The 22425-nt window shown below is 35.4% G+C and overlaps 1 protein-coding gene across 3 annotated transcripts in view; it reads right to left on the minus strand.

Annotated features, from left to right (window-relative positions):
• The window catches only part of GABRG2 (gamma-aminobutyric acid type A receptor gamma2 subunit), a 101754-nt gene that overhangs the window by 50381 nt on the left and 28948 nt on the right, over positions 1-22425 (minus strand). For all 3 annotated transcript variants that reach the window (XM_003359825.4, XM_003134087.4, XM_021076713.1), the window contains exons 2-6: positions 21593-21744; positions 20013-20080; positions 14860-15080; positions 11726-11808; positions 9654-9791 (exon numbers count right to left, since the gene is read on the minus strand). In XM_003359825.4, coding sequence (XP_003359873.1) covers positions 9654-9791; positions 11726-11808; positions 14860-15080; positions 20013-20080; positions 21593-21744 — 662 coding nt within the window. The remainder of the gene's footprint in view (positions 1-9653; positions 9792-11725; positions 11809-14859; positions 15081-20012; positions 20081-21592; positions 21745-22425) is intronic.

The raw sequence follows: 22425 nt of genomic DNA on the forward strand, positions 1-22425 counted from the left end.
TTATATTACAAAGCTCTTCACCATTTAGCAGTGAACAATACATGTAATGATGAAAACCAAGGTGTGGTGCTGTAAATCCTATGAGTATAGGCATATTAGAAATCACATTTGGAAACTATTCCAGTAAACTCAGTTATCTAATTGATGCTTTCATCTTATCGATAATGTCATTTATTGTACTTCAGAATTCATAAATAAAGATATCTTACAGGGCTGATAGAGAAATGCTTATTGGGCAAAATAATTAGGTTTGTGGTGGGTATGGGGGAAGAAATAGAGAAAATGTTATTTTTTAGTATTTCTTCTTGTCATTATTCTGATAGATGATGTATAACAAGGAGTAGTTAATTTAGGAGTCGATAAACTGGGAGACAATTGTGAAAAATTAAACAGTTATGATGTGGTTTATATGTTAAATATGAAGCATTGTCAGTTCATTGAATAGCAGACACACATCTATAAGAGTAAACTGAAAATAATATACTGAGTCATGTTTAATATGCTTAACATCTCTAGTCCTTAGGCTTTTCTGATCTCTTTCTGCTCTTCTGGAATAAATAAAATGAACTCTTCTTGATTCTCTAATCAAGATAGATTACAGGAGTGGTAGGTGAGAATAGTCAACAAATTCTGGTCAGCCCCAGCTTGTATACCCAAAAATTCTTTTTTGGGCTATTACGTGCTGCAATACACTTTGGCTCTCATAGTAACCTCCTTTTGAAGAAAAGAAAGTTAAATGTTAAAAAAAAATACAAAAAAATCGCGCATTATTTTCTCCATTGCTATTTGATGCCCTTTTCAGTCTCTGACATGCTTAAATTTGCATATGTGCAATCCTGGATAGCACTGTTTTCTAAAAATGCAAAAATCAGAGGAAGAAGTTATGATTGCATCAAAGAGAGTGAAAGGAACCCTCGTGAGCCTGTGTATAGAGCACAATGTCTGTACATTCACTCTCCATCACCTCAGACTTTTGTATTTTTAAAAATTATTTGATGTTTTACATTTATTTGGGTACAGCAGCTAGATAAGAGCGCTCTATTATTATACCAGTCTCACTAATGAACTACTATATAACTGGATAAAAATGACTGTTGTTTTGACCTGGTTGGTTTTGATAGAGGGTCAAGATAAGATATGAGTCCTCAAAATTACTGTAAATAGTAGGCAAGCAATCATTTTATTATACTTTCTTTCTAATGAGTTTTTTCTGCAAGTAATACATTTATAGAAATATTGGATCCAAGAGTTTCTCAGTTAAGGCTAGTTTGCATGGTAGTACATTTACTCACTTAGCAAATGAATAGCAATATATTATGAGCAATAAATGTGTATCTGAAAAAAGAAAAGATACTGTGGCTAAATTGTTTCTCACTTGATGTTATTGCCCTCTGTAAATATAATTGCTATTCCTACAGGTTAACATTTTGTTGATACATGTATACAGTTAACATATTAAGTGCTATCACATCATTTTTGCCCCTGTAAAATTAGCTAGTATCAACCTTAAGAATATACATATTTTTAATTTTAGTGAAATCATCTCTTTACCTAATGTGTTTTTGAGAGGCAGTGAGGTAAAAATGTGAGATACGGGTAAATAAGCCAATGGAATAGCCTTGAACAAATTACTTAGCATCTCTAAACTTAAGTTGGTTCATCTGTCAAATGGAAAAATAATACCTCTCTCAAAAGCTTGTGAGAAATATGTTGCATAGACACTAGAAAGTCATACAATCCATTGTTCCTTCCAATTATACAGAGCTACACTTCCTAGCCCCATTTTTCTCTCCCCAGGAACATGCAGCTAATTCTTACCAATGGAATGAAAGCAGAATTTCAGTGTGTTACCTTGAAACCAAACAGTTTTCCTTAGAATTCCTATGAATTCTCTATGCAACCCCTCTCTACTTCTAAAGCCTATCTCCCCACTAGCTAATGTCAGAGTAATCTTGGAATTTAAAATTTCATGTGGGATTTTTAAGTTTAGTATATGAATATTCTAAGATATATATAATGTCATAACGCTAATAATAAAAAGATGTAAAAAACAGAGTGTGACTGCCCTTCTTTTTAAGTTAAAAGCCTAAAGGAATTAACTTTTGCATTTGACTTGCTTTGAAAATGTTGAAATCTTCGAAGAAAAACATTCCAGAAAAACATTAATTTGTAAAGAAACTTGCTCCTACATTTTGAGACATTTTTACTGTAGCTTTGGTTACATCAGAGATTATAAATAAGTCTAAGGACAAGGACTTTAAAGAAGCATGAAGTCAAATGCATTCACTTTATAAATAAGGAACTTTCATTCCAGAAAGGGCAAAAGACTTTCCCATAGCTGTTCCTGGCCCTGCTCTTTACATAATTCATACATTTTCCACTCCAGAAAACAAAGTTAATTTTTCTAAATTGAATCTTAAAAAATAAAATAAAAAATCTATTACTGTACAGTCTTTCACACTGATTTAATTTAAGATATTACTTTGCTTCAAGTGATTTGAAAAGTTGATTATGGACTAAAATAAGCTCACAACTTACTGTGACTCACAAGTAACCAGAAACTGTAGTCCTGGGGCTACCCTTGTTTATTTATCTTCTATCATTTAGGTTTATCAGTGATTTTCATTCCAACCTCTTCAATGAAAAAATTACCATTAACTTACACATATTTGACATATAAATTAGAACACAGCCTAGACAGTGGGAGCTTTTACTTTCTTTTTTTTTTCCTTTTTTTATTTGAAGAAGTATTTGACAGTACACATATACTAACAGAGACAAAAAAAGGTTGAACTTGAGCTTAGTCTTAAGAAAAACAGAGCACAAAAATCCGAAATAGGTGCAAACTATCCAAAAAAAAATCTTAGGGAAAATAAAGAGCATGCTGGGAGAATAATGAGCAATGTTTGAAGATCTAAGGTAAATGCTCTATATTTTAGAAATCAAGCAATGAACATGGACTTTATCTGCAGAGCAGGTGTTTCTAAAACTGCAGTGTGCACACCACTGTTGAGAAGTAAGATGAGTTAAGCAGTACATAAATTTTTTATTTTAGTGTTTATGAATTCCTTGTAATAGAAATCAGGAAAGTGTAATTTGCACATGGGATCTAAACCAAAAAGGTAGGTTCAAGATAGAAAGAAAGTAAATAATAGTCAATATACATAAGAATGCCAAAAAATTATGAAACCCTGATGTATACATTGCTAAACACAATATATATGACTTAGTGGTTTTCTGGACTTACCATGGTGATGATTTTGAAATGTATAGACAACAGCAAAAAAACCAATCAATCAATGGAAAAATGGGCAAAAGACCTGAATAGACATTTCTCCAAAGAAGATATACAGATTGCCAACAAACACATGAAAAAATGCTCAACATCGCTGATTATAAGAGAAATGCAAATCAAAACCACCATGAGATACCACCTCACACCAGTCAGAATGGCCATCATTAATAAATCGACAAATAACAAGTGCTGGAGGGGCTGTGGAGAAAAGGGAACCCTCCTGCACTGTTGGTGGGAATGTCAACTGGTGCAGCCACTATGGAGAACAGTTTGGAGATACCTTAGAAATCTATACATAGAACTTCCATAAGACCCCGCAATCCCACTCTTGGGCATCTATCCGGACAAAACTCTACTTAAAAGAGACACATGCACCCGCATGTTCATTGCAGCACTATTCACAATAGCCAGGACATGGAAACAACCCAAATGTCCATCGACAGATGATTGGATTCGGAAGAGGTGGTCTATATACACAATGGAATACTACTCAGCCATAAAAAAGAATGACATAATGCCATTTGCAGCAACATGGATGGAACTAGAGAATCTCATCCTGAGTGAAATGAGCCAGAAAGACAAAGACAAATACCATATGATATCACTTATAACTGGAATCTAATATCCAGCACAAATGAACATCTCAGAAAAGAAAATCATGGACTTGGAGAAGAGACTTGTGGTTGCCTGATGGGAGGGGGAGGGATGGGAGGGATTGGAGCTTGGGCTTATCAGACACAACCTAGAATAGATTTACAAGGAGATCCTGCTGAATAGCATTGAGAACTATGTCTAATACTCATGTTGCAACAGAACAAAGGGTGGGGGAAAAAATGTAATTGTAATGTATACATGTAAGGATAACCTGACCCCCTTGCTGTACAGTGGGAAAATAAAAAAAAAAAGAAAAAAAAGAAATGTATAGAAATATCAAATCACTATGTTGTGTATGAGGAAGCAAGATAGTGTTTTAGATTAACTGTAGTTCAAAAACAAACTAACTCATAGAAAAAGAGTTCTGATTTGTGGTTACTAGAGGAAGGGAGAATTGGATGAATGTAGCCAAAAGGTACAAACTTCTGGCTATAAGGTAAAGAAGTACTAGGCATGTAAAGTATGACATGTCAAATATAATTAACACTGCAATACGTTTTATATAAAAGTTGAGAGTAAATCCCTGAGTTCTTATCACAAGGAGAAAAAATTGTATATTTCTTTAATTTAGTATCTGCATGAGAAGACTGATGTCCACTGAACTTATTGTGGTAATCATTTCATGATATATTTACATCAAATCATGCTGTATTCCTTAAATTCATATACTGTTGTATGTATCGTACTCAATAAAACTGGAAGAAAAAATATTTAACATTTTTCTAATTTGGAAAAACATCTTGCTTTTGGATTTATAATGATGGCAATAGAACCCCAAGAATGTAGGTTTCCCTAAAAAGCTCATTTGCCTATTTTTTTCTAGCCACATTTCAGGATGAGAACATGAGGGAACAAAGCTCTGCTTGATGCCAAAAATAACATAGATAATATGGTAAACTGGCTATGGCAGCATGAACATGATTAGAAAGAACAAAATCTTCTACCTCAAAGCAAACATAAGTAATGGAAAAATATATAATAGAATTCCACATTGCTTATTTGAGGAAGAAATTATGGTTTTATCAATGTAATTGTTACAAGCAATCCATTTTATTTACTTTTATAAGACTTTTTTTTTTTTTTTTTTTTTTTGGCCACACCAGACCCCAAACCAGGGATTGAAACTGCACCACAGCAGCAACTCAAGCCAATGCATTGACAATGATGGATCCTTAACCCACTGGACCACAAGAAACTCCACAAGCAATCCATTATAATTATCCACTAATCAAAAACTATAAGCAAGCTGACAGGCTACCAGCATTGGGGATACAAAGATGATTAAAAGAAGTCTTCCACTGGGAAGTTTATGACTTACTGGAGTGAGAAGGCAGAAGAGAGGAAATAAGTGCCCAAACAATATAAGGAAGAAATTATGTTTTCATAAGGTGAAAGGAAATGCCATGAGGGGAGTCTGATGATGACAATCACGGTGTCTTCTGTTTACTGAATCCTTACTCTATGTCAGACACAGTTTTAAGCATTTTTAATGGAATTTCTTACTTAATCCTAGAGTAACCCTGTAACATTTGTTACACTGGTGATATTGAGTACAGATAGATTAACAAGGTGTACAAACCAGTATTCAGACCAGAGTTGCCTGGGTCCCAGAATGCACATTCTTAAAAATTGTTCCAAGTTGTTTTGGCATTAACGTTTGTAAAGATCTCATTGAAGAGAAACTGTTTGTTTATGTTTTAAAGACAAGGTAGTAGGAGTTGACAATCCATTCAAAAGAGAAAGAAGACTGAAATTCAAGGAGTGCAAAAGGATTGGCTATTTATATTTTCAGGAAAATATTAACAGAGTGGTTTTGTTATAAGCTGGGAAATTACAGAAAACGAGCTGGAAAGTTCCTGACATCAGGGGTTTATATAACAGGAACAATAGCTTGTGCTTAATTGAATCTCTTTAATTCTTGGGACGTGAGCAAAGTTGTGGTTCAGGAAGACTCATGGGGCAACAGTGGGAATAAAAATAGTGCAGTGATTAAGCACATGAGTCTGAAAGCAAACCACTGACATTCATGTCCCAGCTTCCATATCTAATCCCTGTAAACAAATGAACCCCAAAAGTCTGTTTCCTCATATTCGGTGATGCCCTCAGTGTTAATGATGCTAAATATGACTGTAGCCATGAGAATTAAAGTAGGTCATTTATATAAAATGTTTGCATGGTACATGTAGTTAGTGTTCCGTAAGTGCTAGCTTTTATGATTAATGTATAAAGGACAGACTGTAGAAAGAGACTGACAGCAGGATGGAGCTTAATAGGCTACCAACACCGTCCAGATGAGAAGAAAAAACCATGAACTAGGACAGTGGCAGTGGCACCTGAAAAGAGGACAGTTACACAAGATATTTCAGAGGCATAAGTGCCTTCATGATTCATTAGATGTGGGAGGCAGACATGTGACCCTCTGAGTGTTCATGCCTGGCTCACTGGGACAATGACGATGCTATTACCAGATACAGAGCAATCAGGAAAAGACGGTGGTTTGAAGGAAAAATCGTGGACCCAGAATCTGTTTTGACGTATTGACCATGGATTAAAGATATCCTTCAGGTCTTACCAATCTATCACCAAGACAATATTTTTCTCAAGAATGACACAGATACTAATGGTGACAAAGAGATTCAGGTGGTATATGCAGGATTATCACATAGCACTGATTACATGGTACAAGAATTCCTTTCTGTGGCATACCCTTTCTGTTTAAATCAGGGTTTTATTTGGTGTTAGTTGTCCTCTCCCTTTTCTCTAATATCTCTTTTTTTCTTTTTCAACACACTCAGAGTCTGGAGAACACAAATATATGCACTTAAACTTTAAGAACAGTTTATTTCTTATTATATTTTTATACCAATTTCTATTTATGTCAAATACTTCTGGTTTTCTAATCATGGTCTTAATATGAACTTTCCTTTAAAAATTAATTTTACTGGAGTTCCTGGCATGGCGCAGTGGTTAACGAATCCGACTAGAAACCGTGAGGTTGTGGGTTCGGTCCCTGCCCTTGCTCAGTGGGTTAACAATCTGGCGTTGCCGTGAGCTGCATGCGGTGTAGGTTGCAGATGCGGCTCGGTTCCTGCGTTGCTGTGGCTCTGGCGAAGGCCGGTGGCCACAGCTCCGACTGGACCCCTAGCCTGGGAACCTCCATATGCCACGGGAGTGGCCCAAGAAATAGCAAAAAGACAAAAAAAATTAATTTTACTAATAACAATGAATCAATTTAAAGAAAAAAAGCACTAAGGAACCCACAACAGTCAACACTGGGATATAAGAAAGTCACGAAAGGTAAATTCAGTGAATGAAGGTTAGAAATCCCTGAAGTAAGCTAGGCAAATTTTAGGCAATACTCTTGCCTAGTTTTGACAGACACTTCTCAAAGGGAGATATATTTACTCTAAGTTTAGGAGAAAATCACATTGTTATAATGGCCAAGATTCAAGAAAGGATATGGTTTTCACCTACTGATAATTTCCCAAGAATTTTAATATAACTTCCCTGTAAAAATAACTAGTTATGGAGCTATGTTTGAAGACAATAAGAATGGCAAGTTCATACAGAACTACCAATGAATCCAATATCAACTATCCCAAGAATAGTTGCCTCTCAGCATTGGTGTTAAGTTTCAAGTCAGCCCTTTCTCATCACAGAGGCAACTGAAACAGTACCACAAAACAAACCAGGGAGAGCAGAGAGTGGACTAGAAGACAAAGGTGGAGGCAATTCTCATATTAAAAGTCACGAGGAGTTGATATAATCAATTATAGGTGCTACTCAATATCAAATGTGTTATCAATACACTTTTGCTTTGATTTCTCCAGGAAGATAAATAGTCTTGTGACACCTTGATAAATTTTCTTGACATGCTTTAAGCAAGTAGATCATTTTCTTTTGAAACGATTAGTAAATACTCTAGACTGTTCTCAACATGAAACCTTGGGATGAGGAAGATGTTAGACCCTATGCTATAAAGCCAACCCTTCCCTCACCACCATCTGGTTTTAATGCTACTCTAGGCTCCAATGACTAAAATAAAAGCTCTGCTAGTCATGACTTTGTGAGTTCTGTTTTAGGGTGCTGGAATCATTGCAGAAATATGAATGTACAACAGAACTTAATGCCCGATTTCTCATTCTGGAAGCAGAGAGACTTAGAGATTATTTTTACATATGTTCTTTCACAGATGGAAGACCAGTTCTAAGGCAGTCTTGAGTCTTTTTGGAGGACCCAAAGAAAGATTGCTCTAATACTCGATGGTCAGTATTTCTAGTGCATAAGAGAACATAAGGCCACATTTTAAAAATAGACTAGAGCATTTCTTTGATTTTCTTTCAGATTCTTTTTGCAACATTCTTTTTATTTTCTTTTAAGAAATCTGCAAATGCTAAAAATACTAGGGCCAGATAGCTCTTTGATTTAGAGGATGGTGTTTTTGAAGGAAGAATCTTAAATTTCCATATTTGTGTAGGTCCTTAATTTGTTTCTCTTTGTGCAACAGACCAAGCCCTTTTTCTAAATTAGTCAACTCAAACATATGTCTTATGAATGTCAGGGGGGAAATTATATGTAAATCAATCAACAGAAAGCATATTAACTCATGGAAATAAATACAAAAAGATACATCTTAATAGTGGTAAGCTGTGAACACAATGTTTATATATGAAATTAGGATGTGTTTAAATGCACATAACTTTAATAAAGAGTAGCTTAAAAAACCTATATGCGCATTGCTGTGGCTCTGGCGTAGGCTGGCAGTTACCGCTCTGATTAGACCCCTAGCCTGGGAACCTCCATATGCGTGGGAACGGCCCAGGAAATGGCAAAAAGACAAAAAAAACAACAACAACAACAAAAAAAAACCTATATGGAGCATGTACTCAGCATGGCGGAGGATTTGGATAAACCTACAGCAACTCCAGAGACAGAACTAGTCTGGAAATATGTTTCTCTTGTCCAACATTGTTTTTTAAATCAGTTCAAATAATACTAACATTATTATATTTGATATAAAAATATAGATTTTAATATTGTTAAGCACTACTACTTACTAAATGCTAAGTGCCAGGTATTCTAAGCATTTTATCTTATTTTTTTTCATAAATACAGTATGTCTGTCATGCAGATCTTTTTGTCCAAAATGGTTATCTGGGAGAACTGATTCCCTGAGAAATTCAGAAATTTCTTAAAATATGTAGCTGGTAACTCATGGATTTGGGATTTGAACTCAGCCTGTCTAACACCAAAATCCAGTCCCTTGTTGACTGATGAAGCCAGTTCAAAATATCTAATTACTGAACATAGAATTAGTCCATAGCCATTATGGTTACTTTTCTGAATTTTTGGAATGTCAAGCTTTCCCATGTGATACTTTAAATGCTGCTGTTTCAATATGTTATGAAACATTTTTCTTAAAAGAAATATTATACCTATGCCTAACAGATATTTCTTTTTTTTAATAACTGTTACTCATTTTTACTTAAGAGAATTAAGGAAATAATTTGCTTTAAGTGGATAGAATCCATTTGTATTTATGTATTATATTAGAAAACCATTATAATTTTCTCTAGTAAATTAAAACACTTCATTTAATGTTCTGAGTATCACTGGTAGACAACTATTGCAACCTTCCGAATAATATATGCCAGAATTTAAACTCTAGAAGGGTCACTCAATATTCTTTTTAAGTGCATCTTACCAGAAGTTGTCTTCACTACTTCAGTGGTATTTCTCAGTCCAACAAATGAAAATTGGTAAAGCCTCCAAGACCGTGTGTCACCCACTTCAACAGAACTACGCTTCCACTGATAGACAATTTCTTCACGTGGATAGCCATCTGCCATGAGATGGGAAAGTACATGGAAAATGATTAAAAATTAGCATATGTAGCAACCACTTTCTACAAACAAGACACTGAGGTAACTACCAAGAGAGATCAAGTGATGACTTAGATGAGGATCCTGGATTAAAGAGCATTACAGCAGAGGAAATAACTATAATTACATCACATCCTAACAGGAAGGTACATTAAAAAGTCATGACATCCAAATTAATAAAAGTACTTCATTTGCATAGATGGTATACTATATAAGGTTTTGTATATATTATATGTATATTTTCTTTTTTTTTTTTTTTTTTTTTTTTTTTTTGTCTTTTTGCCTTTTGTAGGGCCACTTCCCATGGCATATGGAGGTTCCCAGGCTACGGGTCTAACTGGAGCTGTAGCTGCCGGCCTATGCCAGAGCCACAGGAATGCAGGATCTGAGCCACGTCTGTGACCTACGCTACAGCTCACAGCAACACCGGATCCTTAACCCACTGAGCAAGGCCAGGGATCAAACCTGCCACCACAGCTCACAGCAACGCCGGATCCTTAACCCGCTGAGCAAGGCCAGGGATCGAACCCGCAACCTCATGGTTCCTAGTCAGATTCGTTAACCACTGTGCCATGACAGGAACTCCTATATATATACTTTCTGTTTTATGGGGTAAGATATAAAAAGTGGCCAATATATAGTAAATAGTACATATGCAAGATATTGTTTCATGGTCAAAGGAAGTCAGCACAATTGACAGACCAAAAATAAGAAGGAAGTGAGCAATCTAACACAAATTCACAACCAACAGTGAGGCAAACATGTGGGGGAAACTGAGGCTTGTTTTCGATTCAGGCAGGAAATATCTGTGAAGGTTATTAATGCTTAATTCATATTAGAATCATTATGAATAGCTCCCCTCATGGTGCAGCTGAAACAAATCCGACTAGGAACCATGAGGTTGCAGGTTTGATTCCTGGCCTGCTCAGTGGGTTAAGGATCTGGCGTTGCCATAAGCTGTGGTGTAGGTTGCAGGCGAGGCTCAGATCTGGTGTTGCTGTGGCTCTGGGGTAGGCTGGCAGCTACAGCTCTGATTAGACCTCTAGCCTGGGAACCTCCTATGCCGCGGGTGTGGCCTTAAAAGAAAAAAAAAAGGACAAAAAGACAAAAAAAAATCATCATGGATCTTCTTGCTATAGTCTATTATCCAACAATAATAATAATTAATAAAATAAGAGGGCTTTTGATTGAATCTTATTATGTGTCAGGTAGCATACCAAGTCTTTTACATATATTATATCAACAAAACAATGTTTAGATGAGGAGAGTCTTATATCTCTATTGGGCACCTGTGTTATGGACTCACCAAGATATTCAGGGATTTGCTCAAGTCTATAGTAATAGAGTTATAATTTGAATTGGATCCACAAGACACCAAAAATCAGTCTTTTGTTCACGGGTGGATAGCGAGTTCTAGATATTACTAGAATTCCAAGTGGATGTAGTATTTTTGATTTTATTATCTTTAGCAGGTATATCAAAACTGGAATGAGCCAACAACATTGTTGGATCTCTGTATGTCCTGATATGTAAAGGCAAACAGCAAGCAAATGTCCTGCTACTCTCTCTTCCTGGGCTTATGGGGGGAGTGGAGATGGATCACCCACAATTACGACCTTCTCTTGAGACCAGGCCTGGCTTTCCAATCCTTCTCAACCAAGGGCTCAAGGCAACCACTGCCAATTTATTAAAAGTTTATGTGCCAATGAAATGTATTTGTAATTCCTGATAAAATAGGTCCTTTTTTATGAGAAAAAAATTGTCAAAATATTCAACATCACCAACATTGTTTAATGCAATTTTGCATTCCCTAAAGTCTCCCAATTAATTGATGCTGAAATCAGAAAGAATACTGGTTAGAGGGAACACAGGATACAGAATGAGTATTACTTACAACTGGAGAATTCCAAGGGGCAGGAGTGTTCATCCATTGGAAAATTGTGCAACTGTAATTGGCACTCAGCATCAATTGTCAACCTAAATAGAAAGACATAAAACACAAATATTTTAGACAATTAAAAAAATGTACATTAGTGCAATTTCTAATGAGCATTTGCTTTATTCCTGGAGATTATGTCACCTATCCTTATTGATAACACAAGGTGACCCTCACTAAAGAAATCCACCAAGTCCAGGAGAAAATTATTTAAGACTGAATGTAGTCCATTTATTTTCACAGACCAAACAAGACGATCTCATTGACCTCAACTCTATATATTCAATACTTACAATCCCATGATTTTTTTAGCAAATTAATTGCACACATGAGATTGCTCAGTGAATGTACTTAATTTAGTAGAACAAACCATTGTGAGAACTTAAGCTCATTTACTGTTTGCATGTAAATGAATGCAGATAATTCTCAGATCTTATCTGCTAATTAAAGCAGAACCCTCTGTTTGTAAGTACTTGTTAGCTGTTAGTTTTAAATTACTATATGTGAGTTTAAAAACACCTGTGTTTCACAACGGAGCATTATGCATTTTATGAAGCAACCCTATGAAGCCGTTAAATAGGATGTTACGGAGCAGAAGAGTATCTAATGGCAATCAAAAAATGCTAAATATACATATGCAGACATATTAGAAAAATGTTTGCCAATGAGTCTCAATTAGTTTGCATCTGGGGTGCTTATTAAACATACAGATACAGGCTGAGACTCTAGGAGGGAGAAAATGCAAAGGAGTCCTAATGTTTTGACCACGTTTGGGGAAGAATTGTAATGGTGATGGATTGACGCTTTTGAAAATTTCATATTCCTTAGCTGTATTTCACAATGTACAGATATCTTAAAGTAATAAAGGCGTTATTTTATAAAATTTTTATATTGAAAGATTTTACATTTTTGAGTAATTTTTAACTGGGGATATTTTATTTTTCTATGCTGTGAGAGGGAATTACTGATCTTAAGATATAGCACTCATTGAACCCTTGATTATCTACACAGCACTGGGTGAGGTGAATTTTTCTCCCATTTAAATAAGTGTTATGATGACTTTATTGTACTTGAATTTGTCCAAAGTCCCAAAGATAGTGGTACAGTTAAGATTTGAACCTAAGATTGTATCTCCACAGCTGGAAGTTTTAATTATTGTCACTCAATAATGATATGATCTTTCAAAGAAAAGATTCATTTTATTCAGAAGTGAAATTATAATTGAATTTGCTGCTTTATCAGAATTATTTCTCCAAATTAAGCTGGAATTGTCAAAATTGAAAATAATATCGACTGTAGATAGGCACATAGATATCTATCTAGACACATATACACATTCATAACTCATTATAGATAAGCAACAAGAATAAAATCATCTCTCTATTTAGATTGGCAATTCATTCGCATGTTGAATGAATCTCATGAGTGACATTTTTGAGGCGGCTTCCATAATTAAATATTGTATAGTGATTCTGCAAGCTAACAGAAGTGGAAAAATGACTATGCTGTTATGAGGACAATAAAGGTACTTGAAATAGTGTGATTTTACTTAACACTTCAAAAGTTAGAATAAGCTCTTACTTAGACAAATTTGATTTCCACTAGATTCTAAATCCAATTATTACCTTACCTCTAATTTAATAAAAAAACATGATGAAATCAAAATATATAATACATACAATGAATTTCTTCTGTAACTGTGGCTATTTTTCCTAGTAACTGATACAACTGATGACAAAGAGTTTCAATCCAATTTAAAGTAGTATGTTTTATATCTTGATTATTACATATGGCATAAAATACATGTCTAAGTGCATCTAACATGAACTATTTTGAAGCTACAAGTTCCTGGGTATTATGGTATAGAAGAATCATATTATTCATGTCTATTACTGAAAATACATAATTTAAATATCCATTGTGCTTACTTTTTAATTAGGCTTTATGTTAAGAACTTTACTTATCACCCCATTTAGGCATTATAACAACTCTGTAAGGTAAGAATCATTAATTCTATTTTGTAGAAATTTAGAAAATGATGGGTAAGTGCTCAGGTGTAGTACCATGGAGTTCTTGGGCAGGGGCACATATCGGGGTGGTAATGCCTTCTTTGCCAATAATCTCCATCAATTCTCACCTAATTCCTCTAAATCAAAATGTAAACGAGTAAAAACAAACAATCTCTTACTATAAAAATTAAACTTGGAGATATGTGTAGCACCCAGACCCCTGCTACCAAATAGCTGCCCCTAAGTCTTGTATTCAATATGTTTTCTGGAGTTTCCTCCCTGGAGAAAATACCATAATACATAGAGATAATATAATATAGAGTGAATAATCAAAGCCAGACCTGTCTGATTCTTAAATCTATGTACTTATCTATTACGCTGATTTAATAACGAACTCTCACCATGAGAAACTTCAATGTAAAAATATTGCAAATGCATGTAATTATGAAGTGCTAAGATAATAGCAAAAATTAAGTAGAAAATCTTTAAAATGTTACTTATATTTGTTCAGAAAATAAATGATACCTCCTTCAAATCCCTCCCCCCAAATATCTATTCTCCAAATAGTAAAAAATTTTAGTCACACAGGCTACCCTTGAAGTGGTGAGTGGGGGATGGGAGATGGAATTCATCCTAGTTAATCGACATTGTGTAGCTCAAAGAGAAGGATATACAAGACATTTCATCATCAAAAATTCTATCCTTGGAAATGGAAATACTTCCAAGCCTCACAACTCCTAAGGATGAATGACTGTGTTTTAGTGTCCACATTTTAAAGTAGCAGGACACACACACAAAAGCCAAGAACAGAAGGTATTACAAAGACAAGGGAAATTTCATGTCCCTGTGAGAACACAGAGTTCTCATATCAGTCATAGGAGATGTTTTACCTATGTGTACGTCCTTTGAAAAGGCTCAGTGATAACAGGAAGAAAAACTAATTTCGTAGTGTCACAAACCACTTCGATCAAACATGCCAATCCTGACATAGGCTTCACACCTTTCATTCTTTTTGTTTTAAGAGAATATGGTTGGTCTTTGTTTTATCCCAGCAATGACTCCTTTACATCTCCAAAAGAATACCTTAAGGTGTAGAGCACTCGGCCATCATTCCAAATCCTCAGCATCCTATTGGGAGTGGTGATCCAGTGTGCATCAGCCTTTTTTGAATTTCTGAAGAAAGTGTCTGGAATCCAGATTTTCCCCACCATGTTGCTATTCAATCGAAGGACTTTAATGGTGCTGTTAAATTTCAGACGTCTGTCATACCACGTTTGGGCAAAAAATATATCAATTGTATATTCCTGTTTTAAAGGAAACAATGAAACAGAGCATCTTTAATATAGCAGGATTATACTACACAGCATTTGTTTATATTTATTATCCTCATTGACAATGCAAAGCCAAGCTACTTTGGCTTTGAATAGTCCAAAAGAAAGCAAAAGCTTTGCTAGGGAGATTCAGTCATCTTTTGTAGACAAGTCAATATATTATGAAGAAATGGGCCCGTCTAACAAATTCTGGCAAAAGATTATAGCCCTGACACAGTCGTTTGCATTTGGTATTCATAGTGAAGAATTTCTTTCTTTTTTTTTTTAACACGTAGTTTTGCTTTTATTTCTGTTGCCTTGGGAGACAGACCTGAGAAAACATTTGTAAGGTTGATGTCAGAGAAGGTTTTGCCTATGTTCTCTTCTAGGAGTTTGATGGTGTCTTACATTAAGTCTTTAAGCCATTTTTTAAAAAATATTATGGTGGTTTTTTTTTATTACTCAAATGAATTTATCACATCTGTAGTTGTATAATGATCATCACAATCCAATTTCACAGGATTTCCATCCCATAACCCAAGCACATCCTCCCATCCCCCAAACTGTCTCCTCTGTAGACCATAAGCTTTTCAATGTCCGTGAGTCAGCATCTGTTCTGCAAAGAAGTTCAGTCTGTCCTTTTTTCAGATTCCACATGTCAGTGAAAGCATTGGATGTTGGTGTCTCATTGTATGGCTGACTTCACTTAGCATGATCATTTCTAGGTCCATCCATGTTGCTAAAAATGCTGGTATTTTGTTCCTTTCAATGGCTGAGTAATATTCCATTGTGTATATGTACCAACTCTTCTTGATCCACTCCTCTGTTGATGGACATTTAGATTGTTTCCATGTCTTGGCTATTGCAAATAGTGCTGCAGTGAACATTGGAATACATGTGTCTTTGCAAGTCGTGGTTTTCTCTGGATGGATGCCCAGGAGTGGGACTGCTGGATCAAATGGTAGTTCTATTTATAGTTTTCTGAGGAATCTCTACACTGTTTTCCACAGTGGTTGCACCAATTTACAATCCCACCAACAGTGTACTAGGGTTCCTTTTTCTCCACACCATCTCTAGCACTTATTGTTTGTAGGCTTTTTGATGATGGCCATTCTGGCTGGTGTAAGGTGGCACCTCAGAGTGGTTTTGACTTGCATTTCTCTAATAATGAGTGATGCTGAACATCTTTCCATGTGTTTTTTGGCCATCTGTATGTCTTCTTTGGAGAACTGTCTGTTTAGATCTTCTGCCCATATTTTTTATGGAGTTTGTTTTTTTGATATGGAGCTGCAGAAGGTGTTTATAAATTTTGGAGAGATTAATCCCTTGTCAGTAGATTCACTTGCAAAGATTTTGTCCCATTCTGTGGGTTGTCTTTTTGTTTTGTTTAGGGTTTCCTTTGCTGTGCAGAAACTTTGAAGTTTGATTAGGTCACATTTGTTTATTTTTGTTTTTATTGTCAATATTCTAAGAGGTGGATCTGAGAAGATGTTGCTGTCGTTTATGTCAGAGAGTGTTTGGCCTTTGTTTTCCTCTAAGAGTTTCATAGTGTCTGGTCTTATATCTAGGTCTTTAATCGATTTGGAGTTTATTTTTGTGTATGGTGTTAGGAAGTGTTCTAACATCATTCTTTTCCATGTGACTGTCCTGTTTTCCCAGCACCACTTATTGAACAAGCTGTCCTTTCTCCATTGTATATTCTTGCCTCCTTTGTCATAGATGAGTTGGCTGTAGGTGCATGGGTTTAATTCTGGGCTTTCTATCCTGTTCCACTGATCTATATTTCTGTCTTTGTGCCAGTACCATGCAGTTTTGATAATTGTTGCTTTGTAGTATAGTCTGAAGTCCAGGCGCCTGATTCTTCCAGCTCCATTTTTCTTTTTCAGGATGTCTTTGGCTATTCTGGGTCTTTTGTGCTTCCAAACAAACATGAAAATATTTTGATCGAGTTCTGCAAAAAATGACCTTGGTCATTTGATAGAGATTGCATTGAATCTGTAGATTACCTTGGGTAGCATAGTCATTTTGATAACATTGACTCTTCCAATCCAAGGGCATGGATGTCTTTCCATCTATTTGTGTCATCTTTGATTTCTTTCATCAGTGTCTTATAGTTTTCAGAGTACAGGTCTCTTGTCTCTTTAGGTAGGTTTACTCCTAGGTATTTTATTCTTTTGGATGCGATGGTAAATGGGATTGCTTTCCTAATTTCTCTTTCTGCTTTTTCATTGTTAGTGTATAGAAATTAGAAATGCCGTCAATTTCTGTGTATTAATTTTGTATTCTGCGACTTTGCCAAATTCATGGATGAGCTGTAACAGTTTTCGTAGTGCAGAGTTTCTGACGTTATTTTATGCCAGATAATTCTCTGTTGTGGGGGCTGACTTGTATATATAGGATGTTTACTCACATTCGTAGCCTCTACCTACTAGGTCCCAGTAGCATCAACAACAAACCTCACCTCCAAGTTGTGACAACTAAAAATATCTCCAGACATTGCCAGTTGTCTCCTGAGGAAATTAAACACCCAGGTCAGAACCACTGCTATAAATGACCAGAATACTCTAAATTATAGTCCTAGACTGGCATGTGCTGGAGGCTCAGTTGCCTCATAATAAAGTGAGGATCCTAAGGAATCCATCCTGTTAGGCAGTGTAAAGATAGGAAAGAACATTGTGCCCTGTGTGGCAGATAGCAAAAACTCAGGTAACTATTTTTATATTTTTACTATTGCAGTTGTTGTTCTTTTTTTTTTCTAAAGAAGAAGAAATGAACCAGTTAAAAGATATTCAGGGAGTTCCCATCATGGCTCAGTGGTTAATGAATCCGACTAGGAACCATGAGGTTGTGGGTTCGATCCCTGGCCTCGCTTAGTGGGTTAAGGATCCAGCATTGCCGTGAGTTGCAGTGTAGGTCACAGACATGGCTCAGATCCTGCATTGCTGTGGTTGTGGTGTAGGCTGGCAGCTACAACTCGGATTGGACCCCTAGCCTGGGACCCTCCATATACCGTGGGTGAAGTCCTAAAAATACAAAAGACAAAAAACCAAAATAAAAGATAATCTTTACTACAGTGCTAGTCTTTATCACAAAGATATTCACATAGTTCTAGGATAACAAATGGCTGTAATGATTACTCTCACATATGTATATATCACTAAAGTGGCAAATGATTGACTTTAGTCAAAGAAAAGATAGTGTGATATGAATTAGACCTTGAGTCGTATCACCCAAGATCTAATTTGGTTATCATATTTAAATATTATTTAACATTACTTTATAACTCAAATTTAATCATGATTATGGATGAGAAAATAAAGGAAAACAACCCTCAGTGTTCTTAAAACATGATCCCCAGTGTTCTGAAAGTAGGACAATTGGGGGATGGGAGGCATCCGCATAGCTTAGTCAATTTCCTACAATCTACACCCACTTATGATTTTGCCCAAGAAATGCAGTCTGTCAGGATCAGACAAGAATCTTCTTTTGCCTCATGTGCATTGTTCTGGATTAAGTCCTTGTACCTCCTGCCTGTATATCTCAGTGGAATTGGCTCCAATTCCACTGACATAAGTCATACCACTTTGTTTACTATTTAATTCCATATTTGCAGTCCATAAGTAACAAGAGAGGAACCCATTCTGTGAAATTCTTTGTCAACTAAGCAATGATGTGCCAATAGATTAACTCAATCATTTCTGATCTACATCTTGGCAAACACACACACACACAGTTTTAGAATTCTTTTAACCAGCATTTCATAAACTATTATCCTGAGAGAGAAGTTCTGGGCACTAGAACTCCTGAAATTAAAAATTCTACGTCTAAATAAACTGCATATGTGGCTGATTCTTCTTAGATATTTACAATTTGTATCAGTACAAATACACATAAGTACAAACCCAATACACACCTATTTGTCAAAAAGGACAGATATTAAAAATCATGTAATATCACATCCATGACCTAATGAATGTGCTCCATTTTCATTACAATATTCTGAGAATTTTAACAGCAAAGAAGAAACATGTTGGCATTTGTTTAATGGTTACGCAGGCAAACTTGCTTGCATGGAATATGCAGGTGCTGTGTTTTTTTTTTTTTTTTTTTAATCATTTCAGTTGAAAGCAATGTAAGTTCTTCATCTCTCTCTTTCTGATTCAGCAGAGTGTCCTGACTGCTTGCTTGGTAAACACTATTTTAAAGTTTTAGTGTCGTTACGTTATGCTATGCTATGCTACACCATAGTATGTTCCATTCTACTCTATTTAAGCTCCAATCTAATTTCTTTTTTTTTTTTTTTAAATGAGAGTTGCAACGTTTATTTCAGGTTATCTCTTGGTTTTTTTTGTATTTTTTTTTTCTTTTTTGCCACACAGGCAGTATGTGGGAATTCCTGGGCCAGGGATTGAACCTACGCCGCACAGCAGCAACCAGAGCCACAGCGGTGAGAACGCAGGAGCCTCAACCCGCTAGGCCATCAGAGAACTCCCTCCAATCTAATTTATTATTTCAAATTTGGATAGAAAGCTTTATAAAAGAACAAAGTTACATTTATTGTTACATCTAATAACACCATTTGCTCTGAGTAGCAATTCTGATTTGAAGCAAACTATGACCTCTCCATACCATCAATATTCTAAAAAGTAATCAAGCCCTACTTTTTATTTTGCAGTAAGCAGTACCTACTAAATAAGCAATGACTGCTGAATTTTAAGATTACATTTAAAAACACATATGTATAGAACAATATTTTATACAAAGGATCCTATTTAATTATTATGATAAATCATAAAAAATAATTATAACAGAGAAAAAAGGATCTAAAATATACCCTCTTTCATTTTTTTATGGGATATTCTTGCTAGTTTCACATTACCACATTTCTTCTCTGTTAATAAAATAGACAAAAAATTAGAAACTTACCATATTGATAGCGTTCACAGGACCAATGCTATTCACATACATGTCTGTGTGAATTAATGTTGGTTTCACTGTGAAGAAAAACATATAAACATATGCATATGAAGAAGCACAATGTTTTAATGTTTTAGTCCTTATTCTAAAGAGATTTTACTACATTAGAAGTGATTTATTCACAACTAATTTGATGCTAGTGACTAATTTGCTACATTTAAATACTATTTGTTTTCAAAGTACTTCTCCTTTTAAGCACTTAGATGCAATAACCAAGCATAGCAGAATTTTGAAAATGATTATATTTTAAGGCTATATAAAAATGAATAAATATGAAAAAACTGCTCAGATTTTCTACATCTCTCTCAGATATCCTGAATTTTATTATTTTTTCCTTCAAGCTCTAGAATCTATGTGGGAATTGTAATCTGACTTAGCCTATATAGAAAAAAATAACTATTTAGTGACCTAGAAAATGCATTAGAAACCTGAAGTAGACATAAAAAGCAACAAGTATTATGAGTTGTGTTTGAAACATTTCTCCCTGTTGGTTCCTTTTATGACTTTATCCATCACTGGCCAACACAAAATCAATCTTCCTCAATGATTTAATGAATTCTGTGAGTCATCAAATAATATGAGGAAACCATATGGAAACCCAATACACACCTATTTGTCAAAAAGGACGGATATTAAAAATCATGTAGTACAACATCCATGACCTAATGAATGTGCTCCATTTTCATTTAACATTTAATGAACAAGGATTCATGATTCTGGGCTTCAATTCAACAAGTACATTTCTCTCATCTTTATCCATCTTCCATCAGGTGTCATGCTCTAATCCTCTGTGGACTGGCTACTTCACCACTCCTTGCATCCATACCCTTGCCTTCATATCAGTTAGGCTACTTCTCTGCCTTGGAACTTTGTGCTTAGCCATTTGACTTGACTTGGCTATAATATATGGATGCAAGTGAATGTGCTAGTTCTAATTCCAACATTAAGCCTTATGAGCCTCTATTTTCTCTCTTGCTGTTTGCTATCATCATGTGAATTAGGAGAAGGATATTCCTAGCTAGTCAGCTGGTCCCAGGAGTGCAATGAGAGTAGAACTTTCCTAAAAGAGCGGCCCTAACCCAGGTTGAACTTAGATTATACCACCTCCAGCAAAATGCCAAATAAATGCTTATTACTATATATGACTCAGATTTTGTGGTTGCTGTTACACAGCTATAGGTATCAGTATGTCCTTTCTTTATGTACCAAAAACCATGATTTAAGTATTTATTCTTGGTTATTTCATACAGAAGCTGTCACTTTCTCCCTATAGTCTTTGTCAGAGATATCTATGAAAATTTAAATTTCTATCTCTCAAGCTGACTTGAACATCATCTTTTTTCATTTTGGACTTACCCATATTCCATCAACCCTCAGACCTGAATGCTATTTTTTACATTCTTTATTTTTACAACATACAATATAAGTCTCACTTACATCCTTCTGGTTATTGAAATGTGATGTTTTCTTCTAATGTTCTGAGCATGTTTGTTTCTATCTAGGTCACATTACAAAAGGTTTTAACATACCTCCTATATCAGGTCGAAGTTTATTGTCATAACCTTCCAGAAGGTTGTTTAAGATAACAGTGACATCACCCTCCGGAACTTTTGGAGTCAAGACCCATGTTTTGTTAGAAGCATAATCTTCATAGTCATCATCAGATTTTTGGCTAGTGAGGCTAAGAAAATAAAAATATTGGTCAAGAAACATATAGATGCCTTCCAAGTTCACTTTCACTCACAGACCCCTAGTGGAAAAGGAAAAATGAAATAAGATTGCAAGAATGCAGTACAATGGATTGCAGTGAAGATTCTCAGCTGAGGATTAGTAAGGTAATCAAACTTCACAGATGTAGAGTAAAATCTATTAAACCATACTCTTCAGTTTTCCAGAATGCTCTGTCTCCCCATCTATAAGTATACCATGTTTTACCAGTTATTTTTGCCTTTCTGTACTGACACTCTTCCTATCCACATGCCTATCTTTCTAAAGGACTTTAAAAAAAATTTTTTTTTGGTGAAAGCATGCTTAAATGATCATAATCTAGTATAGGAGTTCAGACATAATGTCTACCTCCTCCTCCTTTGAGAAGTTAACTTGCTCCAACCTATTAATGAAAGCAAGAGACTGATAATTAGATTCACTCCCACAAACCGCCAGGCAAGCCTCTCCCCCCCTCAGTTGAACTAGTAAGGAGAGCTCAGTCTCACTTCCTTTTCTTCCTCCAGGGTGTGTGTATGTGTATTGTATTTTTCCCCTCACATGCACTGAAAGCCAGGGCGGTTCATTTATCTTTGATTGTTAAGAAGCTGGTACTATGAAGAAAGATGTAGTTGTAGATGTTATACCACTGTTTATC

This window comes from Sus scrofa, chromosome 16, assembly GCF_000003025.6.
Source record: "Sus scrofa isolate TJ Tabasco breed Duroc chromosome 16, Sscrofa11.1, whole genome shotgun sequence".
Classification (NCBI taxonomy): domain Eukaryota; kingdom Metazoa; phylum Chordata; class Mammalia; order Artiodactyla; family Suidae; genus Sus; species Sus scrofa.